We start from the raw sequence: 24859 nt of genomic DNA, 5'->3' as shown, positions 1-24859 counted from the left end.
TTTTCCAATTGTCGTCTATAATACTTGTGCCTTTTACGTTTCCTCTTTTTCTTTAAATGTCTCCTTCTCTCTCTGTTGGAGGCTGTAGTTGATTTGTTCGAAGCTAAGAGTGGTATTTCTGAAGTTGTTAGCGTTAGCAGTTTTGGCCAATGCAGCGTTTCTTTTGCTGTAAAAATTGGATAGAGATTAATTTAAGTGTAGGAGAACCATGCTTCGGTACTACTAGGCCGGCTCAACCGGAGTGATACTATGGCTTCATAGAAAACCGGCGTTAAAACAACGCTTGCGTTGTGTAAGTGAGGTTACCGGAGACAAATTACCGCCCTTCCGAATTCATGATTCCCCAACAACCCTTAAATTCCTAACTCCCAAAAGGCCGGCAACGCACTTGTAACGCTTCTAGTATTTCAAGTGTCCATGGGCGACGGCTTACCATCAGGTGATCCGTCTGCTAGTTTACCGGCTTATACCATGAAAAAAATAATATACAGACATTCCAACGCGCCAGCATTTCTGCGGAAACTTTGCTTCTAGATGTCAATAATAAAATATATATTCCAACACCATCTATTGGATTATTTACGAACAACTTTGAAAAGTTCTCGTCACTATATAAAGGTAAGCGTCCACAGGCCCGCATCGAACGCATTCCGTATGACGTCATCGGTACGCATCGCATGTAGGCATTGCCGATGATGCGGTCCGTACGATGCGGATCAGTGGACGCAGTTGTATGAGTTTCTATACAAGGCAAACTAAAATCCGTTGCGTGCGATGCGTACGATACGGGCCTGTGGACGTTTAGCTGTAGACTTACCTCTTATTCTAGGGTTCAAAGGATTTTCTTCGAGTGCTTTCAAAGAGATTTCTGGAAATCTATCCCTTATTACTTTATTGATAGAGTCTAGTAATCTTTGTCGCCGCTTCGATTTGTTGAGGCGACGAAATGGATGAAAGAAGTTTTCTATCAGTGTGGAACAAACTAAGTAACCGGATTTTGAAACTGAAAACGTCAAAAAATTATATTAAACTGTAGCTTTATTACGAGTTTCCGGAGCTGCGGACTACCTAGCAGGTTGGCTCCGGCTCGAAAGTAGGAGTAGGAACGGGGTGGTTTTTAGTCAGTAAGAGTCTGACACACCCTCTCGCCTCGCCCAAGACGGGAGAAGTCGAGAGAAGTCAAGATCGAAACGAGAGCGCGCCCGACGCTCTAATTGGTTGTTCCTTTCGCACCGGCCAATCAGTGAAAGAAAGAAAGAAAGAAAAATCATTTATTCGCGTGTTCAGTGCGCCTAACGTTCTTGTTTCTTTTTCGTTCAACGTAATAGGCCACTGCTGACCAAAAGCCTCTTCCCACACGAAGAAGGTTTGAGCATTAATCACCACTCTTGCTCAAGGCGGGTTGGCGATTTCAAACTTATAAAATATTATGAATTGTAAACCCAGGTTTCCTCACGATGTTTTCCTTCACCGTTTGTCAGTGGTGTCTAAAATAATCTTAGAAAGTACATATAACTCGGAAAAAGTCACATTGGGACTTCCCATTGGTAGGTTTTAAACCAGCATTCTCATGCATGAGAAGCGGGCGTCTTAAACCTCCGGATCACTACGATATTGGTTATATAATTTTATTGTAACTTTCGTGAGACATACTAAATTAATTATCATGTTATCGGCTTACTCACGTAACTGTTTGACGAGGAACTCGATTAGTTTCAAGCCATGCTAGAGACTCATATTCATGAGCAGCATTTCGCGACACACGACGCGGCGATTGTCACGCTGTTACTCAGTAGCAGTGCGCCTCTATCATGGCTTGAAACTAATCGAGTTCCTCGTCAAAACATTACGTGAGTAAGCTGATAACATAATAATTAATATTGGTTATACTTACTCTCAGGAAATGCCTCGAATTCCTTTAGAGAATTAAACAGATATTCTCCTTCTTTACTATCGTAGAAAGAGTCTGCATGGTCCAGTATTGAATTCTCTTCCTCGGAGAGTGCTTGATTCCTCTCACGTAGCATTTGTGTCGTCATGTTTGCGTAAGCTGGTGGAAAGAGAGAGAGAGAGAGAGAGAGAGAGAGAGAGAGAGAGAGAGAGAGAGAGAGAGAGAGAGATCCATTAATTTTAGATGTTGTTTATAGTATTTTTATCTGCTGTATTTTTTTATTGAATAAGCTGGTAAACGAGCCGACGGATTACCTCATGGTCACTAATCACCGTCCCCCATGCATACCCGAAACATCAGAGGCGTAACAAGTGCGTTGCTGGCATTTGGGTTGTTAGGAATTTAAGGGTTATTGAGGAATCAGGGAAGGGAGTTAATTTGGCGAAAAACAATGCAAGCGTTGTTGCACGTCGGCTTTCTGCTCGGCCGTACTTCGGCACTAAATGGCGGGCTCGATGTGAGTGATACTACGGCGTCACAGAAAATCGACATGAAACAACGCTTGCGTTGTAATTCGTCGTATAAGTGAGGTTACCGGAGGCCCAATGGGATTAGCTAATCCCCGATTCCCAAACAACCCTAACTTCCTAACCCTATGCTTCTGGTGTTTAAAGTGTCCATGGGCGGCGGCGATTGCTTACCATCAGGTGATCCGTCTGCTCGTTTACCGGCTTATACCATGCAAAAATCTTACAACCAGGTCTAGTAAAGAGCAGAACAATCTACTTACATCTCACAAGATCAATTGGTGCTTTAGAGACAAATCTTGACAGTTTCACAGTGATGTCTAGTAACGGCCTCCCCAACCAGATCAACCTTCCATTTTGTTGTAGTCTGCAAAAAATTACCATTCTCAAACTAGTCAAGATTGCGTTTTCAAAGTCAAAGTCGAAATCATTTATTTCAAATAGACCAGGAAGGCACTTTTGAGCGTCAAAGCAAATATAATAATATTAATAACGTCTGTCTGTCGGTCAGTCCTCTAGTGAAGCTATTTGCTCGTTTTGTTTTTTAAAACTAACCACCATACTCAAGTTAAGCGTCTCAGACTCAATTAAGGTTTACTTAAAGTAAGCGTCCACAGGCCCGCATCGTACGCATCGCACGCAACGGATTCTAGTTTGTCTTGTATAGAAACTCATACAACTGCGTCCACTGATCCGCATCGTACGGACCGCATCATCGGCAATGCCTACATGCGATGCGTACCGATGACATCATACGGAATGCCGATGCCAAAAAACACCTTAGTCTGCTATTACAATTGTGTCAGAATGGTCGATCATTGAGCAGTGCGAGAGGGACGGAGCTATAAGCCTACATAGCTCCGTCCCACTCGCATTGCTCAGTGATCGACCATTCTGCTACAATTGTAATAGCAGACGCGGATCGACCATTCTGCTACAATTGTATTAGCAGACGCGGATCGACCATTCTGCTACAATTGTATTAGCAGACGCGGATCGACCATTCTGCTACAATTGTAATAGCAGACTAAGGCCCCTGATGGTTAGTTTAAAGAGGTTAATATTTTAAAATTACTCATTGATTATAGTTATAGTATGCATGATGACATCTTGAACTTGTTTCTGATCCTTCGTAGAAATTATTCTGCAAAGTTCTATCAGAAATATCATCATATATCCCTCGTCTAGTTCCTTCATCATCTCGTAGTAACGAAGGTTCGGAGACTTGGTCGACCCAGTGGGCAGTAAACCTGTACAAGACAATCATATTTAAACCTCGCTATCATCAGTTGACTGGACAATACAGTACATGAGCTGATTACATGTGAACATTAGCTCATGACGATACCTAAGTACGTGTGTCGTTGACGAGTCAACCTCGCTACCATCAGTTGACTGGACAATACACTACATGAGCTGATTACAATTGTGAACATTAGCTCATGACGATACCTAAGTACGTGTGTCGTTGACGAGTCAACCTCGCTACCATCAGTTGACTGGACAATACACTACATGAGCTGATTACATGTGAACATTAGCTCATGACGATACCTAAGTACGTGTGTCGTTGACGAGTCAACCTCGCTACCATCAGTTGACTGGACAATACACTACATGAGCTGATTACATGTGAACATTAGCTCATGACGATACCTAAGTACGTGTGTCGTTGACGAGTCAACCTCGCTACCATCAGTTGACTGGACAATACACTACATGAGCTGATTACATGTGAACATTAGCTCATGACGATACCTAAGTACGTGTGTCGTTGACGAGTCAACCTCGTCGCATGGTATATAGGGTGACTGGTAATTAGTGAACGATATTTAAACACGTGATTGTACTCATGATTACAAACAACTTTCCCGAAGAAACTTTTTTTGTGTACTCATTAGTTTTATCACAATAACAAAACAACAAACGCGCGCGCGTGCATTCGCATGATCAGCTGTTAGGAGCGAGACGCCTGCGCCCGCGTTATTGTAAGACTAGTAGGTATTTTGGAACTTAAGGCGCGGTGAATAGACGACTTTTATGTATTTGAGGGGTGAAGCAGGTGAAGTGGGTCTCGTGTACTGAGGGGTGCACCGCGCAAATGTCATTGATACGCGTATTCCATTTTATTTAGGAGCGTAATTTCGCTTTCATAGTTTCATGGACGATTGGCCCAATGCGTTGCTGTCTAGAATCGCGTTCCGTGATCCTTAAGATCGAATCTCATTACTCGTATTAGTTTTTGTTTTCTTAGTTTTTCAATATTATGTTGTATACATTTTTATTTTATTTTTATTTATTTTTTTATTTTGTTTTTTTATGACTAAAACCGAAATCGAACAATAATTTACATAAACTTACTACTACTATAGTTTTTGCGCTAGTGACAGTTGCCTGTATGACGTTGACGTCTCTCAGTACCACATGATTAGGGATGGACATTAGAAAGATCTTTTTTATCGCTATCGATACTCGCAGCGTACATTGAATTCTCATTAATTTCTTATCTACATTTATTTAAAATTATCTAAATTTACTTTTTTAAATACTACAACATACAAAATAAAATAATATTAAAAATGTAAAAATAGGAGCTGACCAGTAGCGGGAGCATAGCCCAAGCTACCGGTGGTAAGGGGTCCAGAGACAAAAACCTTCACACAATGTGTGCCGTATTTAGAAGTACTGCCTTCTGCATCAGGCCCTTGATCCATCCGCCCAACCCCAGCCTCCTAAGGTGATTGTCGAGGCTGTTGGGTATTAATCCGTTGGCCGACACGACTATCGGCACAATGATAGCCGAATCCACACTCCACATGTCGACAACCTCGTGAGCCAAGTCAAGATATTTTATTTGTTTATCTTTTTCAGCTTTCACGAGGTTCTCGTCATGAGGAATGGTGATATCGATTATCATCGTGTGGCGCGCTTGCCGATCTATCACCACTATATCAGGTTTATTGGCTACAATAGTCCTGTCAGTGATGATAGATAGAAACAACTGCTGAGCCTGTACCAAGCGCAGGTTCGGTCATGTATGGAGTACTGTTCTCACTTTTGGGACGGCTCGGCTAAATGCCAGCTAGATGCGCTCGAACACATTGAAAGGCGTGCCAAGAAGCTCATCAATGATGATGCGCTTGTGGAGGCCCGGCTTCAAAGCCTTGAACACAGGCGCAAGGTCGCAAGCCTTTCCGTTTTTTACCGGATACATTTCGGAGAGTGTGCGGGGGAATTGCACAACTTGATTCCCCCTAGTCCTTTTCCCATTTTCATTATTCACATCCTCTGTGTGGCTAACAGGCACCGACCAGATGTTGCGCCAATATGTGTTAGTTGAATCAAGTTATATGTACCTAATGTAGTAAAAGTGAGGTTATATTATATCATTGCAGTTTTTTGTGTTTTTTACGAAATACTTTTGAATAATTTTGGTTGTGTTATGGTTGTAAGCAAGGAGCGTGTGTGACGTGTCGAAGATCTGACACGTTTGGCTCTTCAGCGCCCCGAACAGTCGCTACAGTCGAAGACAAGTTTTTACATTCAATATTCTGCACTTAGGGCTTATGCACAACACGTTTATTAAACGCGCCGTCGCGTCGCGTAGTGACTCGCGTTTTGGAAACGCGCGTCGCCGGCCGTTTTTTCCTGGAGTGCAGTTTGTTGTCGTTTGTATAACACGCGCGTTTGCATTGCTACACACGCGTGTCTGTATCGCTACACACGCGCGTTTGCATCGCGACTGTATCGCTACAAACACGCGTCGACGGTGCGTTTTTCTCCTACAGAGCAGTTTGTTGTCGTTTGTATCGATACAAATGCGCGGCCCCGGCGCGTTTAAAAAACGTGGTGTGCATAGGCCCTTAGAAGCAGTAGGTAGGCACTAACCTTTTAAAAATTAAAAAAGGGACAGGAGGATATATAAATAAAACACCAATATTAGTATAAAATATGTATTAATCATCTTGAATAATTAGGAGAATGTCATCTTAGAATTGTGAAGGGGTTCGGGGTACGTATATTTTCTTGGTATCTTTCCCAACTGAGATACCATATTATACAGGCTGAGATGCACGCCACTGACGAATAACTGATAAAGTCGCCTCATCTTCCAAGACTCTTCTGCCAATAGAGTTACAGCGACCAGTCGCAATCGTACAATTTACACAGCGATCTATGTCGTCAATATTCGATTGATAGGCTTGTTGCAGTTGTCCAAAATAGAGAGTCAGGTAATTTATAGATTCAAGATCCGTCAAAAGTCCTTTATAAAGCCGAGGTCGTGGGGTTAAACAATAAAACATGGAAAATACGTGCGCACTTAGAACGAAACACAACGAACGAGTGTCATCCAAAGAGTATAATAAGTATAGGGAAAGTGTCATCTGTCAATCGGTGACTGACTGAAGTCAGACAGAAGTGTTTTAAGAAGTTTAAATCAAAGAGTACGTTATACATACATTATTTTACATACATTATTACACAACTTAATTTAAGTTTTCTCGCTTCCTAGATAGAAACAAGGTACCATATTTTGTGATTTCCCTTAGAAAAATATGACGGTTTTTTTAATATACATTTCAACTAGTTAACTGCTGGGCCCAAAAGTCCCCTTCTCCTTTTAAGAATGATACGGAACGTTACTGAATGTGTCATCTGCACCATGCTACGCGGTAATAGTATAAGAAAAAATTAATTGTATTTACACAACTTATAATTCAAATCGATTTCGTACAAAAAAATATACTGACAACCCAACTTAGAAAATGCTAATTACAAAATAAAATATTACAAACAGCAAAAAGATATGTTAGTGAATGATTATTTTCTGAGCGGCGATTGACACAAACTGACATAGGTCCACCAAGCAGCGCGCCTCAGCGGTCACTGCCGGTCCGCGTAGGAATGAAAGAGAAACGAATAGATGTCATGATCGGACGACATTTTGTTCGATTCGCTCTGAGTTATTTATCATGAATTATATTAATCCTTACAAATATCTCATTTCAATCGATAAATAAATGCGGCAGATCCTTTTATTATTTTAAATTACGTCACTGTTATTAATTTTATTAAGATATGTTCATAAATAATATAGTTACAATGGCTAGAATTTCAATTTAAATGGTTAGTTTATGATTTTTTTATCGAGAAAATTTATAGAAAACGTGTTTTGAAGAAGGTGGTCCATTTATAAAAATGATCAAGATTAAATATATTTTTTTTGTTGCTCTAACATGTAAACATTGGGCAAAAACACTGTTAAATCAATCCTATTTTGACTATGCACAGCGCCTTAAACGTGCTAATGAAATTTTATTGTTTTGTTACTGTGATAAAACTAATGAGTATACAAAAAAATTTCTTTGGGAAAGTTATTTATAATCATGAGTACAATCACGTGTTTCAATATCGTTCACTAATTACCTATCACCATATACAATGTGTAACAAAAAGGGGTATAGGTACATATCAATTGCACGGCTTCTAGATAATAATTAACAAACTATACGGTAAGAGTTGTTTAAACTGATGTTTTCATGGTACCAAGTTAAGAATGTTTCAAATCGCGCCGCCGCGCGAATCAAAATTAGGCAGATAGAGGTACTAGGCGATCAGATTTACAGAAGAAATGTTTCGTATTAATATTAGCGAGTGACCCCTGTAGTATTGTGATACGTTTGTATGATTTATAAAATCAAGGACCATGCGACACCAAGTATTTGGTACAACCGTATTTTAAGCTGAAACTTCGTATAGAGATTCTATTCAACCTGTATTCTTCAGCGCTTCTTGATGTATAATGGCTATTTTATTATGCTGAGGCCACACTAATGGAATATGTCATTTGATTATGGCGATAATTGATGTTTGTACGAACATTTAAAGTTCATAATCGTTCATTTGTTTTCAAAATCAATGGCATATTCCATTAGTGTGGCCCCAGCATTACACGTTGTATAGATATTTAACAAACTTACCTGGTGTGACAGCTTTAGCGGGACCTAAGCGCAGATAGCCAGGGCTGCCATCAGTAGTTGTCGTCTCACGAGACCCAAGATAGACCTTATACGAAATTTTTATAAAAGCCTTATCAGCTTTCGTGGTCATGTATTTTGTAGAGCCCTTCTTTTTATTCCTGAGATACTTTAGCCTCATCCTTTTCTTCAGTGAGTGCTTCTGCCTTGCATGGTGGGGATGGTGTGGGTGGTGGCGTCCGTGGTGGGTTTTTGGTTTCATTCGTGCAGGAGTTAGATGCCATTGTGATAAATCTAGATGAGCTGGTGATGGAAAGATATTTTGTTAGTGATCTTGAAGTAAAACTATAATCTAAAACTACCAAACAGTTCTGATAGTAACATTTTTTTATAATATGAATAGGAGGCAAACGAGCAGACGAGTCACCTGATGGTAAGTGATCAGCGCCGCCCATGGGCACCTCTCATAATATATCAGTGGACTTCACAAAATGCGTTAACGACACTTCTCAAAAATTCCGTAAGCCTTTTCTTGAAGGTTTGAAGGTCGTATACATACGGACATACATACCGCCGACGACAGCTCCTTTCACAGTTGATAAAAACACAATCAAGTAATTGGTATAAATGTCGGTCACTTCATGTAACATTTTGAATCTGGACTTTTATCCCCGAAGTGGTAGGCAGAGGTGCATATTACGGCACATAATGCCGCTATACAATGTACACCCACTTTCCACCATTGGTGTTATACATAATTCCCATGTAATAGGTGGTGAGTTTATTGCCATATATTGGCCACAATTCCAGTCTCCGTAACACTACTAATATTTTTTTCGAAAATCCGAAAAAAGCCCATCAATACTTTACGACACTCCTTGTTCAGCAGTCGCACTTGTAACCACTTCGATCAACGAGGCAAAAAATAAATGTTCTATGGGTGTCTTCAAAGCCCGAGTGAATAGGTTGCTTATGGGCAGACGTGCTCCATCGTAGGCCGCATCATCACTTACCATCAGGCGAGATAGCGGCCAAACGTCGACCCATCAAATGTAAAAAAATTCTATAAGAAAAACAATAAAGTTCTTACTTGTAACATTATCATCTTCTTCAATATTTGGATTTTCAGTACTAGTAACGTTACCATCTTCAATATCCGGATCTTCATTCTCCGGTTTATCAGAAGACGTGAAATTACTCAGCTCTTGTTGTTGCATCCTAAGAAGCTTTTTTGTAGTCATTTTCTCTGACCTCGATACACGAGAAGCAAATTTAGACTTAAGAGGAGAAGATTTAGAATTTGAAATAGGGTATAGGACATCTGATTCGTCAAATGATGGTAGAAAAGTTGATGTGGATGAAAGAGGAGGTGGTGAAGAGGTTGAAGTGACGTCAGAGTTAATATTAGAAGTAGATACAGATGTTCTTTTCTTAAAGAAGAATTTCTGTCTAATTTTAGAAGTATGCAAAACTGATGCAGTACTATTTCTATACAAGCTTTCCAATTCCGCTTTTAAAGAAGCGATATTTCTTGCAGCTATTGATTTTGTTGTCTTTTTAGTAGCATGTAAAGATGATGGTCGTTTGAACCTAGCCATTGGAGGTAAAATAAATGATAAATTAGATAGAGAAGGAATAGATTCTCGAATAGAAAAGTTTCCTGAACGAAAAGTAAACTGTTCAGGTATGCTGTCAGGAAATAGTTTTTTGTAAACATGGATTGGTATATGTGTTATCGGGAATATAGGTTTATTAATGTGTTTAGGTAACTTATGCAGTTTATAATTGGAAGTAGATTGATTGAAGTCAATGTTATTTGGAAAAGCTCTTAGATTTGAATGTGTTGTCTCTTTCACGCCTTCGTCGATTTCTGCTTCTTTCTCTTTCTTTCTCTGTAATGATTTTTTGGCTACGAATAGTTTTTTTAACTCTGTGAAGAATGTGTGAACTTTTTTCATGAGCTCTTGGTGCCCTTTCATTACTTCTGTTTCGTTGAATTTGTCTGAAAAAGAGATATTAGACTTTTACCGCCGAACTCAGAGTCATTTAATAGTTACTTAACCCAGTCCTTAGCAATTGTTTTCGATACAAAATCGTTACTAAGGAATAGTTTAAGTAATCATTAAATGTCTCTGAGTGCGGCAGTTAATGTTTTTTTTTAAGTGGGGTAAATCATCCAATAACTTCTCCCGTCTTAGGCGTGGCGAGAGGGAGTGTCAGACTCTTACTGACTAAAAACCACCCCGTTCCTACTCCTGCTTTTCGAGTCAGAGCCCCGGTAAACCCGCTAGGTAGTCCGCAGCTCCTGATCGGGCAGTAGGCGCACCTGTGACTCCTCTGGTGCTGCTGGTGTCCATGGGCGGCGCTGATGGTTTACCTTCAGATAAAAACTTTTGTTTTATTTATTTATTTTAGGCTTTCCAACAATAAGTACGCTATTACATTATAATTTGTACATTAATAACATACGTCTAAGCGCCTCATCACTTAAAGAAAAGCACAGCATGCACTATCAGCATGCAAATTAAATGATTAATTTTCGATTATTATATTAAATGATTAATTAAAATTTTAAATAGACTAAGTTATAAATGAAATTTGCTTTATTCATACCTGTTGTATTCAAAACACATTGCACTAAATTATAATTTAAGAACAGACTGAACAACACTAATAACATAGTGGTTCCCATTCTGTCTTTAAAGTCTCTTGATCTTCATTTAAAAATCATAGTATTTAAAAAGATCTTTCTTGCACACAATGATTTAATGATCCTACATATTTTAACAGGGTAAATAGGACGTAATTATTTTTTTATTAGTAACTTTTTGATATGTCTAGTACACCATTTGAATTGAAACAAATTATATTTTCAAAATAAAACTGAATTTAAAATCGGGTTTTTAAAAGGCAACTTAAAAACGATGAAACTTTTTAACAATGAGTTTAAAAATCAGTAACAATTCCAATGTTTATTGTCAATAAAATAGTTTTGTAACAATTTTATTGGATTACAAATATAAAAATAGTTGCTCGCGCAATGTATAACAAGTTTTATGATGCGATAAAATGTTAGTGTTTTTATATTAAAATGAAAGTGTGCGCTTGTGTTCTGCTGTTCACAATATTCGGTATTTATTTGGATTGGTATTTTTCATTGAGTCATTCTCAAATGTACTTTTGTTTTATTTTAATTTATTAAGTGTAGAGAATTTATTATTAGCTCATGGGCCGAGAGGTCGCAAGAGCAATTACTGAATTGAATTGAAATAACAAATATTTGCTTCAAGCTCCAAACTCGGTTTTTTCTACATTTGCAATTTCCCAGTACAATATTGAGTATGGTATAAGCCGGTAAACAAGCAGACGGATCACCTGATGATAAGCAATTTCGCCAGCACATATACAACCCAAATACATAGGCGTTACAAGTGCGTTACCTTTTGGGGTTAAAAATTTAAGTCATGTTGGGGAATCGGGGATTGGGAAGATTAGGAGGGAGGTAATTGAGCCTCCAGTAACCTCACACACACAACGCAAGCGTTGTTTGACATCAGTTTTCTGCTCCACTCCGTCGAGCCGGCCCATTCGTGTCGAAGCATGACTCTCCCACACTTAAAAATAATACTGTAGAACATACAATAGTCTTTGCAAGTACAGTAATACAAAAATTTCAAATTCCAGCACACACAACGAACCCCCAGCAACAGCAACTGAAACATCCAAACAGAAATGTCAACCTCGCTCTAGAAACGATTCTAAAATTTGATAAGAATCAACCAGGCGACAGACTGCTATTAAAAACAGTTGAAAAATTCGTCAAACAAGTCAAAGATGTTCTTCGTAACACTAAACAGACTCACTCGCGACGTAATCTAACTGACGATAGAGTACATACCTTCACTGGTTTTATACAACAGATTATAAGTATACTCAACACTTACGATGACAATGGTTTCCAAATGTTCCTACATATTTTAGGCGAAGAACTGCAAAAATATCACTATAAAGGCTCCAAATTTCATGAGTTGACAGAAATTTATCAGTTGAAAGTGACTCTTAGAGAAGCTTATGACTTTATTAAAGATAAACCTGCTTCAGAAACCAGGTTCATAGTTAATTTCATCGGAGATGTATTAAGAAAAGAGTCGTATGATGACAAGATGAAAGATTTTGTTGCTTACCTAAATTCTTTATACACAAAGGACGATGAAGAGAAATTCCATAAAGTGCTTAAAGATTTGGAATCTTATGGTCGAAGTAGATCTTGGACTGATGATAATTTCGTCAAAGTTATTAAAGAAGGAGTCAGAGCATTGGTCTTTGATCACTATTCAAACTTAGATACAGACACAAGAAAAGAATTAAAAGATAAAATCGCTTCATTCTGGAAGTCTTCTAAACCAGCTTTAAGAACAACTTCTGAAGTCATTTTCATTACAGACATTCGTCCCACAAAAGCAAATACAGGAGTAAAAAATACAATACCAATTTTAGTAACTAAGACATCGTCAAGTCCAATCCATAAGATCGGTAGACAAGGTTACAATTACTCGGATTCAGGAGAATTCTATAAAGATATAAGCGCCTCAAACATGAAATATAAACCTTCAGACGAATCTTCTGATTTGAATACTATTGAAGAGTCAGAAGAAAAACTGACTGAAGCTCCTCACACAAGACGTTATGCTACTTTGTTTTATGAAGAAATTTCTCCTATAGAAGAAGTAAAGACGACAAAATCAAAGCAACCTGCTGTTTTTGCTAATGTACAAAGATTTAAGATAGATGAAGATGAAGAAAATCTCGCCCTAAGAGCCGGTAAAGATGAATTTGAACCCACAGTTAGTAACAAGCCAAGAAAACATAAGAAGAAATATGATAAACATGTAAAATCTTACGGTGTGAAGAAAATTAAAACTACACCGAAACCTGTACAATGGAATGTATCAAGTAATCTTAATATCATGGATTCGTATAAACAAGTTTTTGAATCGCTAAAGAAAATTGGAAGGTAATTTTTTTCCTCGCCTTTTATCCCCGAAGAGGTAGGCACATTACGTGCACATTACAGCACGTAATGCCACTGTATAATGTACAATTTATGTTGTAAGTCCCATGTAATAGGGGGTGAGCCTATTGCCATATACTGGCCACAATTCCAGACTCCGTGGTACTACTGAGAAATTTTCGATAAACCGAAAAAAGCCCAGCAAATTTTATTGATTGTGACTACATTGGCAAGAAGGGCCAAATTAAAAGTACCTTTAACGTTGATAAAGCGAAAGAGATAACTCCTCTGGTGTTGCCGGTATCCATGGGCGGCGCTGATCGCTTACCATCGTATAACGTATGCTCGTTTGCCCCCTATTCCATAAGAAAGAGATACCTATGTAAGAATCGTAGCAATTGGCATTTCATAATCTTTGCTCCTTACATCCTTCATGGGGGTAGTCCTATGGGAAACAGGCATGAGGTTATGTATGTTTGTATGTATGTGCGAGAAACATCTTTACTTAAGTCTTTGACTGCCAATAGAAAACTGTTGAAGGCAAATCCTCCGCTAACGTCGGTCACCGATGACCACCACGGCGTTCAATGTGTTAAAATAATCTATCTATTCCAGACTCGCAATCGATCTTCAGGATTCACCAACAAAATTATCAGGGAACTCCACAACACCACCAAAGAGTTTAAACTTCCGCGCATTCTTGAACTTGGAACCTCAGACCACTAGCTTCGTGAAATGGCACATTGGAGGCAGGACAAAATACGACCAGACAAAATTCGCATCAGCTCACGTCCACACAGAAGAAGAAATATCGGTGGAACAGTTCAAAAGAGACTTAGAAAGAGAAAGAAAACATTTGAGAAGATCTTTGAGTGATAATAAGGGGAATCTAGGAATAAAGGACCTACAAATGATTATTGAAAGACTGAATTATTTAGGGAAACAGATTGAGGAATTGAAGCAAGCCAACGCTTTGAGGACTTGTCAAACAAACGATAAAAATCAAACTGGCAAATGCTTTAGAAGTGATAACGGGAGAGATGCAAAAGACGACTCATATGTCAAACTTGTTGAAGTAAAAAGAGGTAGTTTGAGGCAGAAGTATAACATAACAAATAATACAGGTAACATTGTTATTAGAAAATGCGATAAATGTAACGTTTCTCGGTTATACAGAAAAGTTTTGAAGACAAATAAAACTGGGTTGTATCACACTAATGTGAAATCAGATCAAAAAGTAGCAAGAGTAAATAAGACTTTGTTATCGCACGATAGACATAGAATGAGAGATACTACGTCAGTTTTCAATTCGACACAATCAAATAACAAAATAATTCGTGATTTTAATAAGCACTTTTCTCTAGATGTTACCCATGACCTAAAAGATGGTAGAAAGTCTAGATATAAACTAACGACTAGTGGTAGGAAATCTAAAAGTGATACAGCGAATATCACTGCAAGATCTAGAAGGGTTTTAAATTTCTCTTCCCCGCCACATTATGATATATTTCATCCATCTGTCGTATGGTAGGATTTATTTTAATGTAACATTAAAAAGATTTAAATTGAGTTTTGAAGTGTTTTATTTTCCTCCGAATCATTTTTAGGATAACTACCGTGAGGCACACTGAATTAACTAAAAATAAAGGTTTACTCGGAGAATTTTCCTCATGAGCAGCGTGCGTACGTTTAGGTTACGCCTTCGTCCTCACTGACTCGAAACTAGAAGAGCCTTTCTGTGCCTTCATGTGAGGAAACCGGAATATTTTTTTACGTATTTTTAATGGGACAAGCCGGCCATAACGGCTCCTGTGCACCAGGATCTACAGTAGATACAACCATGCAAACACCGGAACACTGAAGTCCAACGTCCCAGGGACATGAATGACTGTCTGGGATCCCGCAAAAAAATAAATTAGAAGATATTATTGTATAGAGGAGAAGAAAAAAGATTTTATAATTAAATTGCCAAATTCAAGCAGCTCAAATTATAATATACTGCACTCTACAGTATCGCATAAGCGACATACGATTTTTGTAAATATAAAGTCGGGTTCAATTCCCGTGTCACAGAAACTAGTGTACAGCTTTTTTATTTCAAAAATCTCTATAATAGCAGATTGTAAATTATGTTTATTATAATCGTTCTTTATTACATGGGACTTATAAATTAACTGATGGAAAGGAATAATAAAATTAAGATATTGCATTCCATCGAATCCCTACAGGGATAGATAGTTGGGCGAAGCGTTATAATAATAATATTCCTGAAGTTGTTAAGTACGTGCGTTTCTAATTTTTATTTGCCATAAAAAAATATACAATAGTTTTTAAATGGAAAGCATGAGCGCTGATTCTGGCTGGATTCCCGACCATGTAGCTGCAACGATGACGGATTATGATGAATGCGCCATCTGTTAGTTGTTTCTGGAACTACACCTTCAACGTTTTTCGAAAGATGTCGTTTATTTCTCGATAGATGTCGCTACAAGTTGTAGCTATGATTACACCTTGTGAAAAGCAGAATTCCTAACAAAATTAAAATGTCGAACTAGTTGTATTTGTTTGTAAACTACCTAAGTGCATAATCAATCTTGTTGAAATACATACTTGCATACAACACGCCCAAATAAAGTTGACAGTACGGAGAAATATCTGAGAGACCCGGAGAAGAATGTATAGTACACACAGGTCAGGGTGCTTTTCCACCAGAGATGTGCTATGCTACTTTGCTGTGGATGCGTCTGGTTTCTACCAATCATATTCATTGGTACTCATAGCTTAGCACTAGTGGAAATGGACTCAGCTAAACTATGTTTTTATATGGAAAGATGCGTGCTATGGATGGTTTCCCTACTATCGATACATTGCATACTCGAACTGCGCATCCTCGCACAGCTACATAGCTTAGTATCGGTGAAAACGGTCACATAGTTTCACAGCTTAGCTATTACATATTCGTAGCATAGCTACATAGCACTGTAAAATAAGAATGGCACCAAGACATGTCCATCTCCATAGGTATTATACCTATAGTAAAAGTCTTAAAAGTCAAATATAATGAGAAATCTAGCTTATAAGAATATTAATGACTGCTTAGTTGGTAGAATTGTGCAATAAGAATACATGAAATAAAATTCTTAAAAAAGAGAGCCTTTCAGCCATAATACATTTACTTATACATAATATTATTTAATTACATAGCTACCTGTAGACTAGATGGCGCTAAATCAGTATTTATGACAATAGTGCGACTACTGAGGAAAAGGATTTAATATATTGTAGAATCAGGCGTTACTTTGCGGAAGTCCATGCTACACTAACAGTACAATAGACTGCTACACTAACAGTACAGTACAATAGATTTTTAGTTTTTATTCCGCTTTTACATGTATTTTTAACACGCGGCGTGCAGCACCGCCGTTCCGCCCGCAATTAAATGCTCATGCAGCAGGGGTGCAACATAAACACACATAACATGCAATATACCACTCGACATATGTTTCGCTCCTCCACGGAGCATCCTCAGGAGGTGTTGACTCGGCGGCTCCCGCGGCTTGAATGCTCGATTGCTAGTGCGACTGCTGAGCAATGGGTCTCGCGTTCGATTCCCAGATCGGGCGTAGTATTGCTGGTCTTTTTTATCAGTTTTTCAAAATTTTCTCAGTAGTAGCATGGAGTCTGTAAATGTGCCCGGTATATGGTAATAGGCCTGTTCCTCGGTTAGACAATAGAAGTTGCCATACAACGTGACAATGCTACCTTCCTGATGCCTTTTGGGCACTTTCCCTATTGACGTCAATGCGGACGAATTTCTGATAATATAAGTTTTTAAACTGACACGATATTATTTTCCGATATTATTTTCGGCACTGTTGCAAGCGTTCTCATCCGTGATTATGGCGCTTTTAGCGCAATTTTTAGTTTATTGATTTTTTTTGTGTTTACGTTTTCTAGTTTATTTAATTATAAATATTATTGAAGTATGTAGTTCGTATATTGAATGCGCAATAGACAAAATAGATTTCTCAGATTACTTGATTTTAGATCAAGTTTTCTGCTGATTCTAGCTTGTTATTCTCTATAGGTACTATAATGATAATTATAAAAGACAAAGTCACTAATGAATTGCATGGCAGACAGATTTTATTTTTGAATGCTTAATCTCCAGTAGGTTCTTTTTTTTTTAAGGGCGTAAAATCATTCAATGTCTTCTGCCGCTTTGGGCGAGTTGAGAAGGAGTGTCAGACTCATACTGACTAAAAGCCACTCCGTTCCTACTCCTATTGAGCCGGAGCCCGCTCCGGTAACCAGTTAGGTAATCCGCAGCTCCGGATCGCCAGTAGATATCGCCTCTTTAAATAGGTACACTGAAAGATGGACATGGAGACATTTTATGTAGATAATATAAGACTTTGTTTCTTATTTTTATAAAAAGTATCGTGAGACATATTAAGTTAACAAAAATCACGGTTTACTTATGTACATTCATGGAAAATATTATAGCTCTACTAGTTTCGAGTCACAGTAAAGAAACTAGTGGAGTTTTTCTCAATGAATGTACGTGAGTAAACCGTGATTTTTGGTCCTTAATTTTCTGTCCTCAAAAATTCAACAATTTACTTCTATTATTAAATGCAAATATTATTGGAATAATAATAAGGTAAACAGCAGAACACAAGCGCACACTTTCATTTTAATATAAAAACACTAACATTTTATCGTATCATAAAACTTGTTATACATTGCGCGAGCAACTATTTTTATATTTGTAATCCAATAAAATTGTTACAAAACTATTTTATTGACAATAAACATTGGAATTGTTACTGATTTTTAAACTCAGCGTTAGATTTTAAATTTAAAAACACAATTTTATCGCCATTTTAGTTGTTAAAATAACCATTTGTTTTTTATTATACCTGTAATGGACATTTTAACCATATTACAACTGTATTCAAATACTTTTGAAATATTTTAATAAATATTTAATTTGAAATACTAGTGATCATGTTATTGTTATTGATTATTACGTTATCATGTTTGTCATTATGGGAAGTCAAAGCAAAAGGTACGTAAGTTAATGGAGAAAAGCTCTACTAGTTTTGAGTCACAGAGGGACTCTTCATCATGAGCAGCGTGCGCAAACGCGGCGATATCACGAAACTAGTTAGACCGTGACTCCCTTTCCCAATTCCCAATTTACTAATCTAATTCCCAATTGGGCCTCCGGTAACGTCATTCACACAACGAAACACAACGCAAGCGTCGGTTCACGCCGGTTTTCTGCTCGGCCGTCATATCACTCCGGTCAAGCCGGCCCATTCTTGCCGAAGCTACGGCATTTTTAAGAGGGAAAATCATCGAATGACTTCTTCCGCCCTGGGTGAGGCGAGAAGGAGTGTCGGACTCTTACTGACTAAAAAACACCCCGTTCCTACTTCTGCCCTTCGAGCCGGAGCCCCGGTAAACCCACTAGTAAAGCCGCAGCTCTGGGGGTAGTCCGCAGCTGCGGACGTATATACATATAATCTTCCTAATAATTTCTTTTCAAATTCCAGCACTCAACGAAACAATGATACTATTGCACAATAAGAATTTCCACGAAATACAAACGATGCTGAAAAAAGTCAACAAGAAGTTACGAGACATCGGTCAACTGATGCGAGCGAATGGGGAAGTGGCAACACTACCAGTCATCGTACCAGCAGTATTACGAAACGGGGGTATGAAAGAGAAACAAAATAAAACCACCACTATCGCCACAGACTTGCTAAACAAAACTAAACCTAACACACTTGAGAATAAAGGGAATTCTTCTACAACAACTTCTGTGCTAACCACCCTATCAAACACAACAGAATCATTGCACAATTCAAGTGTAAAGATGAAGCATTTGAAATCTTCTACAAGTGTGCAACGAAGTTCGAAAAAATCTACAGCAAGAACAGTAGTATCTTCTGTTAAAGAGCTTAAAGATAATTCTACAACTTCTCTCAAAACAACGACTGATGTTACTAAAACAACGTCAACTGCTAAAACGTCTGTAGCTGTATTAAGAGAAAATAGACATAAGTAAGTCCTTTTTTTGATGACTTTTTCTTTTTTCGAAGTTTGGCCGCTATCTCGCTTGATGGTAAGCAATGCCTCGGATGGAGCACGTCAGTCCATAAGCAACCTATTCACTCGGGATTTGAAGACACAGGTTATACCCATCAGAAAACACAAACTCCGGCAAGGAGTCTGTGTTCACTCCCTAGCAGTTTGCACAAGGAAACTTGACGCAAAGAGCTTCGTGCGAGTGCGTGGGATATCTACCATAGAGCGGTGGCGCTTCGCCGATTGTCCTGATAATTAGAATTATCATTAAGTAGTAGTAGTAGTAGCAGCACGGAGACTGGAATTGTACCCAGTATATGGCAATAGGCTCACCCCTATTACATAGGACTTATAACACAAATGGTGAAAAGTGGTTATACATTGTATAGCGGCATTACGTGCCTACCCCTTCCCCTTCCATTTTACCCCTTCAGGGATAAACCAGACTCCGTGCTACTACAGAGAAATTTTCGTCAACCGAAAATAGCCTAGTAATACTTTGGCTCATCCGGGATTCCAACCCGAGACCTCTTGACCAGCCTTCTCACACCAGGCGGGAGAAGGAGAAGTCATTAGATGATTATCCCCCCCACCCGAGACCTATTGACCAGCCCCTCGCCCCAGGCGGGAGAAGGAGAAGTCATTAAATGATTTTCCCCCCTAAAAAAAAAGAAGATAACCACCCCTCCCAAAGACAGGTTTCAGATTCCGACTCCTCATCAGAGGAGTATCATTCGAAAGAAGAATTACTGAAGGCCTATTACCGCCTGCTAGAAGAATACCAAGAAGGCTATCTGGTGATATTTATGATGGAGTTGGCTAAGCAGGTGGCTGCTAAAGACGTGGAAGATGTTCACATCATACTACGTCACATGGCACCAATACTTGTTGAGTAAGTGTGTAATATAACTTGTATTTTTTACATTTAATGGTTTGACGTTGCCGCTATCTTGCCTGATGGTAAGTGATGATGCGGCCTACGATGGAGCACGTCTGCCCATAAGCAACCTATTCACTCGGGCTTTGAAGACACCCAGGTTATACCCATCAGGAAACACAGACTCCGGCAAAGAGTTCCACTCCCTACAAGTTCGCACAAGGAAGCTTGAAGCACAATCTCTTAAATAGAAGCGCTTCGTGCGAGTGGGTGGGATATCTAGCATGAAGCGGTGTCGCCGATTGTCTTGATGAAAAGGACTAGGGGGAATCAAGTTGTGCAATTTTAAGTGTGGGAGAGCCATGCTTCGGCTCGACCGGAGTGATACCACGGCCGAGTAGAAAACTGATGTGAAGCAACGCTTACGTTGTGTGAGTGAGGTTACCTGAGGCCCTATTACCTCCCCTTCTCCCCCTATTTCCTTCCCAAACTTGAAGCCCCGATTTCCTAGTGTAAAAAATAACTTCTTTATTAAGTGTAGAAGATCTAAGCTTGGGTTCGACCGGAGTGATACCACGGTCGTACAGAAAACTGATATGAAACAACGCTTGCGTTGTGTGAGTGAGGTTGCTGGAGGCCCAATTACCTCCCCTTCCTAAACTTGTTAATCCCCGATTCCATCAACCCTTAAATTCCTAACCCCAGTAACGCACTTGTGACGCCTCTGGTGTTTCGGGTGTCTTTCTTATTTCTTATTCTACCATTAGGTGATCCGTACAACTAATTTATAATCGTTTTGATGATACATGAAGCCACCCATAGCACGCTTCTTTCCGTATAAAGGACATAGCTTAGCCGAGTCTGTTTCCCCACCAGTGCTAAGCTACGTGTATCAATGAATATGATTGGTGGAGCCCAAATCTACTGCAACGTAGCATAGCACATCTCTGGTAGAAAACCACTATTAATCCTTAATTTTCTTCCAGGACACTGAAATCAAAGAAGCTGGGTTGGTTGGGATACCCGGTGACACACGTCTTGTTAAAGTTTGGGCTTTTTGTCTCAGATGGACCTATTCACCTTGTCCAAAGTAAGTAAAAATTATTTGATGGAGCCGGTATAACCTGGGTGTCTTTAAAGCCCGAGTGAATAGGTTGCTTATGGGCAGACGTGTTCCACCGTAGGCCACGTCATCACTGCGGATCACCCGATGGTAAGCAATCACCGCCACGCATGGACACCCGAAACCGCAAAAGTGTTATAAGGGCGTTGCCGGCCTTTTGTGCATTAGGAATTTAAGGGTTTTTGGGGAATCTGAAATTGGGAAGATTGAGAAGGGGGTAATTGGGCCTCCAGTCATACAACGCACTCCTAAGCTTTGTCTCGTTTTATCCAAGTATTGTTATCTTATATGACAAAATAAAAAAATACGCGTCTAATATTTTTTCATTACCTAACTGACGGACTAAATACATATTATCACGCCTTTAATCCCCGAAGGGATAGGCAGAGGTGCACATTATGGTATCATACAGGTAATGCCACTGTGTACACCAACTATTCACAATTTTATTTATGTTGTAAGTCCTAAGTAACAGGTCTATTGCCATATACTGGGCACATTTCCAGACTCCGTGCTACCACTGAGAAATTTTCGAAATACCGAAAAAAGCCCAGTAATACTTCGCCCGACCCGGGAACCCGAGACCCGTCCCTGGATGCTTGTGAACTCCATCATCGATTATGCCGAGATTCTGTATGATGCGAGGGAAGACGCACTTGCAACCACTAGGCCAACGAGGCGGACTAAATAGATGTTTAATTTTCATACCCCGTCATCATCCCTATTGCTACAGACTACTCAGACATGGTATACAATATGCTGAGGCTACGGAACACGTCTTTGGATGCTGATGTGAACTCCATCATCGATTACGCCGAGATCCTCTATGATGATAACGAGGGAAGACGCCTGTTCGAAGCTCTTGGGGATTTCGAGGCTTATCCTAATGGTATGTTCATGGATTGTTAGAGTTTTACATCATACATCACCGTGCGTACAGCGCCATCAGACCACCACAGATGGGGCCCAGTAGGGCTGATGCCTGACTCGGAGCTGCGGACTACCTAGCGGGTTTACCGGGGCTCCGGCTCGAAAAGCAGGAGTAGGAACGGGGTGGTTTTTAGTCAGTAAGAGTCTGATACTCCATCTCGCCTAACCCAAGGCGTGAAAAGTCATTGGATGTTTATACCACCCCAAAAAGGGAGTTACTTTAAGTATCTGTAGTCTTCATGAACATCATATAATATCTTCATATTTATAATTCCAGTATCAAAAACCAGTACAGAAGTGTGCAAGGGTCTAGTAGACAGTTTCTTCAAGCCGTACCGTCGCCTGCTGAAGTCCAAGAGAAGACAGAACCTGGTGGATGCCATCACATATGTGCTGAAGACCAGCTTCCCGAAGAGGAAGTCAAATGATCACGATATAATCTCTTTTATAGTGCATGGTAATAAATATGTATAATTATATTCTTTTATAACACACTAAAACGTAGATTTTTTTGGATGGAAAAAAATCTCATCATCAATAATTTATATTCACTTTTATATCCTTCATACACAACACTACCTCCCATTAAAACCGTGGCCGATATATTTAGAACAATTTATATATCGTCACGCCTTTTATCCCCGTAGAGGTAGGCAGAGGTGCACATTACGGCACGTAATGCCGCTATACAATGTACACCCACTTTTGATTATTTGTGTTATAAGTCCCATGTAATAGGGGGTGAGCCTATTGCTATATACCGGGCACAATTCTAGACTCCGTGCTACTACTAAGGATTTTTTGAAGCTAATACTTGGCCCGACCCGGGCATCGAACCCGAGACCCTTTGCGGGGCAGTCGCACTTACGACCACTCAGCTTCAGCCCACGGCTTCGCCCGCATTACCATAGGATTAAAAGAAGTCCCAATGAGTTTCTAACCGCAAAAGGCCAGTACCGTACTTGTAACGCCTCCGATGCTTCAGTTATCCCTGGGCGGCGGCGATTGCTTACCATCAAGTGATCCGTCTACTCGTTTACCGGCTTATACCATAAAAAACATATTATAAGTCATCAATTACTTATAATAACTTTCTCATTACAGATCTAAACAACACATTTGCACGTCACAAACAAAAACATAATCCCGAATCAGACGAAAAGACCACTTCTCGCCGTCCTACCAGCAAACAATACCCAATAAGAGAAGAATACTTACTCACACGAACGAGAGAGAGACAGACTAAGCATAGAATCAATTTACAACACAAAAAGACCACAGAAGACAGTAAAAAGACCACAGAAGATAGTAAAAAGACTACAAAAGACCAAAGCATAAAAGGGCTTACGTTAGCAAAACATTACCATACTACTTCTCTAAGGCCTGAATTCAACAAAAGACTTGCCACTATGAAGACTAGAAGCTTTACAAACACCAGGCTTCTTCTCACTGAGAATAAAGTCGTCAGATCTGGTAAAAGAGAATTAAAAGACACACAGAAGCAGTTTCTGAAGGAAGTCAAAGCACATTTGTCTAAATCAAAGCTGTTTAGACCACCTAATAGTAAAATGACTGCTAAACAGAAGATTTTAAAACAAATTGTTGAAGGATCTAGCTACAGCGATGAAGAAGAGTCTTTACAGAAGAATTTGATTGAGGCCCTACATAAGAGTAATAGGGATAAACGTTATAAACATGGTACTGTGAATGGTAAAGGTAAATCAGGTAATGATCACATAATTTTTTTATGGAACCTATACCTATACCTGTTTCAAATTTCATCCCGATCCCTTCAGTAGTTTTGACGTGATTGAGTAACAAACATACACACAAACTCATTCAAAAACTTTGGCATGCTTTGGCACGAATTTGCCGGCTCGACCGGACCGTTGTATAAGTGAGGTTACCGGAGACCCAATTACGCCTTCGCAATTTTCCTAAACTCCGATTCCCCAACAACCCTAAAACTTCTATCCCTCAAAAGACCGACAACGCTTGTAACGCCTTTGGTGTTTCAGGTGTCCATGGGCGGCGGCGATTGCTTACCACCAGGTGATCCGTCTGCTCGTTTACTGGCTTATACCATAAAAAATAACTCTAATCTATTTCAGGTAAAAAGGAATACTTGGATTTGACGAGACGATCTGGACGGTCTGGAGTCAAGTTTAAAAGTATGATATCTCTCATCAGAAATGGCTTCCTAAGATAGAAGAATGTATATTTACATTTTTAATTATTGTTTTAATAAATATAAAATAATGCATTCATTTGTTGTTTCTCTTTGAACCCGATCCTAAAAATCTGTATCCTTACTACGAGTTTGCTTTACGTTTAAAGTGATCGAAACGAGAATGCGTTCGGCTCTCTAATTGGCCGGCTCAAATTAACAAAACCAGTCAGAGGTCGTTTCGATTACTTTAATC

General features: G+C 39.2%; 4 protein-coding genes across 4 annotated transcripts; 3 read left to right on the top strand and 1 right to left on the bottom strand.

Annotated features, from left to right (window-relative positions):
• Positions 1–1874: 1874 nt before the first annotated feature.
• Positions 1875–11371, bottom strand: LOC118281230 (uncharacterized). Its single transcript, XM_035601799.2, has 6 exons — positions 11010–11371; positions 9487–10398; positions 8400–8699; positions 3494–3668; positions 2682–2785; positions 1875–2050 (listed from the first exon to the last, which is right to left on the bottom strand). The coding sequence occupies exons 1-6, from the start codon at positions 11086–11088 to the stop codon at positions 1875–1877; spliced, it is 1746 nt and encodes a 581-aa protein (XP_035457692.2). The 5' UTR covers positions 11089–11371.
• A 116-nt stretch (positions 11372–11487) lies between these two features.
• LOC118281231 (uncharacterized) lies at positions 11488–14976 on the top strand. Its single transcript, XM_035601800.2, has 3 exons — positions 11488–11527; positions 12081–13410; positions 14023–14976. The coding sequence occupies exons 1-3, from the start codon at positions 11488–11490 to the stop codon at positions 14936–14938; spliced, it is 2286 nt and encodes a 761-aa protein (XP_035457693.2). The 3' UTR covers positions 14939–14976.
• A 774-nt stretch (positions 14977–15750) lies between these two features.
• Positions 15751–22910, top strand: LOC118281099 (uncharacterized). Its single transcript, XM_050700614.1, has 6 exons — positions 15751–15823; positions 18969–19482; positions 20201–20398; positions 21370–21473; positions 22240–22395; positions 22714–22910. Exons 1-6 carry the CDS (start codon positions 15751–15753, stop codon positions 22908–22910), a joined length of 1242 nt encoding a protein of 413 aa, XP_050556571.1.
• A 635-nt stretch (positions 22911–23545) lies between these two features.
• LOC126911758 (uncharacterized) lies at positions 23546–24661 on the top strand. The gene is made up of 2 exons (XM_050700602.1): positions 23546–24161; positions 24548–24661. Exons 1-2 carry the CDS (start codon positions 23846–23848, stop codon positions 24643–24645), a joined length of 414 nt encoding a protein of 137 aa, XP_050556559.1. The 5' UTR covers positions 23546–23845; the 3' UTR covers positions 24646–24661.
• The last annotated feature ends 198 nt before the right edge of the window (positions 24662–24859 follow it).

The sequence above is a fragment of the Spodoptera frugiperda genome, chromosome 19 (assembly GCF_023101765.2).
Source record: "Spodoptera frugiperda isolate SF20-4 chromosome 19, AGI-APGP_CSIRO_Sfru_2.0, whole genome shotgun sequence".
NCBI lineage: Eukaryota > Metazoa > Arthropoda > Insecta > Lepidoptera > Noctuidae > Spodoptera > Spodoptera frugiperda.
This window is presented reverse-complemented; position numbering and strand designations above follow the sequence as displayed.

Coding starts and splice junctions, on each gene's coding strand:
- LOC118281099 (XM_050700614.1), top strand. CDS start 15,751: ATGAGCGCTGATTCTGGCTGGATTCCCGACCATGTAGCTGCAACGATG. Junction 15,824..18,968: donor TTATGATGAATGCGCCATCT/GTTAGTTGTTTC, acceptor TTCAAATTCCAG/CACTCAACGAAACAATGATA. Junction 21,474..22,239: donor ACCTATTCACCTTGTCCAAA/GTAAGTAAAAAT, acceptor CTATTGCTACAG/ACTACTCAGACATGGTATAC.
- LOC126911758 (XM_050700602.1), top strand. CDS start 23,846: ATGAAGACTAGAAGCTTTACAAACACCAGGCTTCTTCTCACTGAGAAT. Junction 24,162..24,547: donor GAATGGTAAAGGTAAATCAG/GTAATGATCACA, acceptor AATCTATTTCAG/GTAAAAAGGAATACTTGGAT.
- LOC118281230 (XM_035601799.2), bottom strand. CDS start 11,088: ATGGGAACCACTATGTTATTAGTGTTGTTCAGTCTGTTCTTAAATTAT. Junction 2,786..3,493: donor ACTATAACTATAATCAATGA/GTAATTTTAAAA, acceptor AATTTTTTGCAG/ACTACAACAAAATGGAAGGT. Junction 2,051..2,681: donor ACCAATTGATCTTGTGAGAT/GTAAGTAGATTG, acceptor TCTTTCCACCAG/CTTACGCAAACATGACGACA.
- LOC118281231 (XM_035601800.2), top strand. CDS start 11,488: ATGAAAGTGTGCGCTTGTGTTCTGCTGTTCACAATATTCG. Junction 11,528..12,080: donor TCTGCTGTTCACAATATTCG/GTATTTATTTGG, acceptor TTCAAATTCCAG/CACACACAACGAACCCCCAG. Junction 13,411..14,022: donor TCGCTAAAGAAAATTGGAAG/GTAATTTTTTTC, acceptor TATCTATTCCAG/ACTCGCAATCGATCTTCAGG.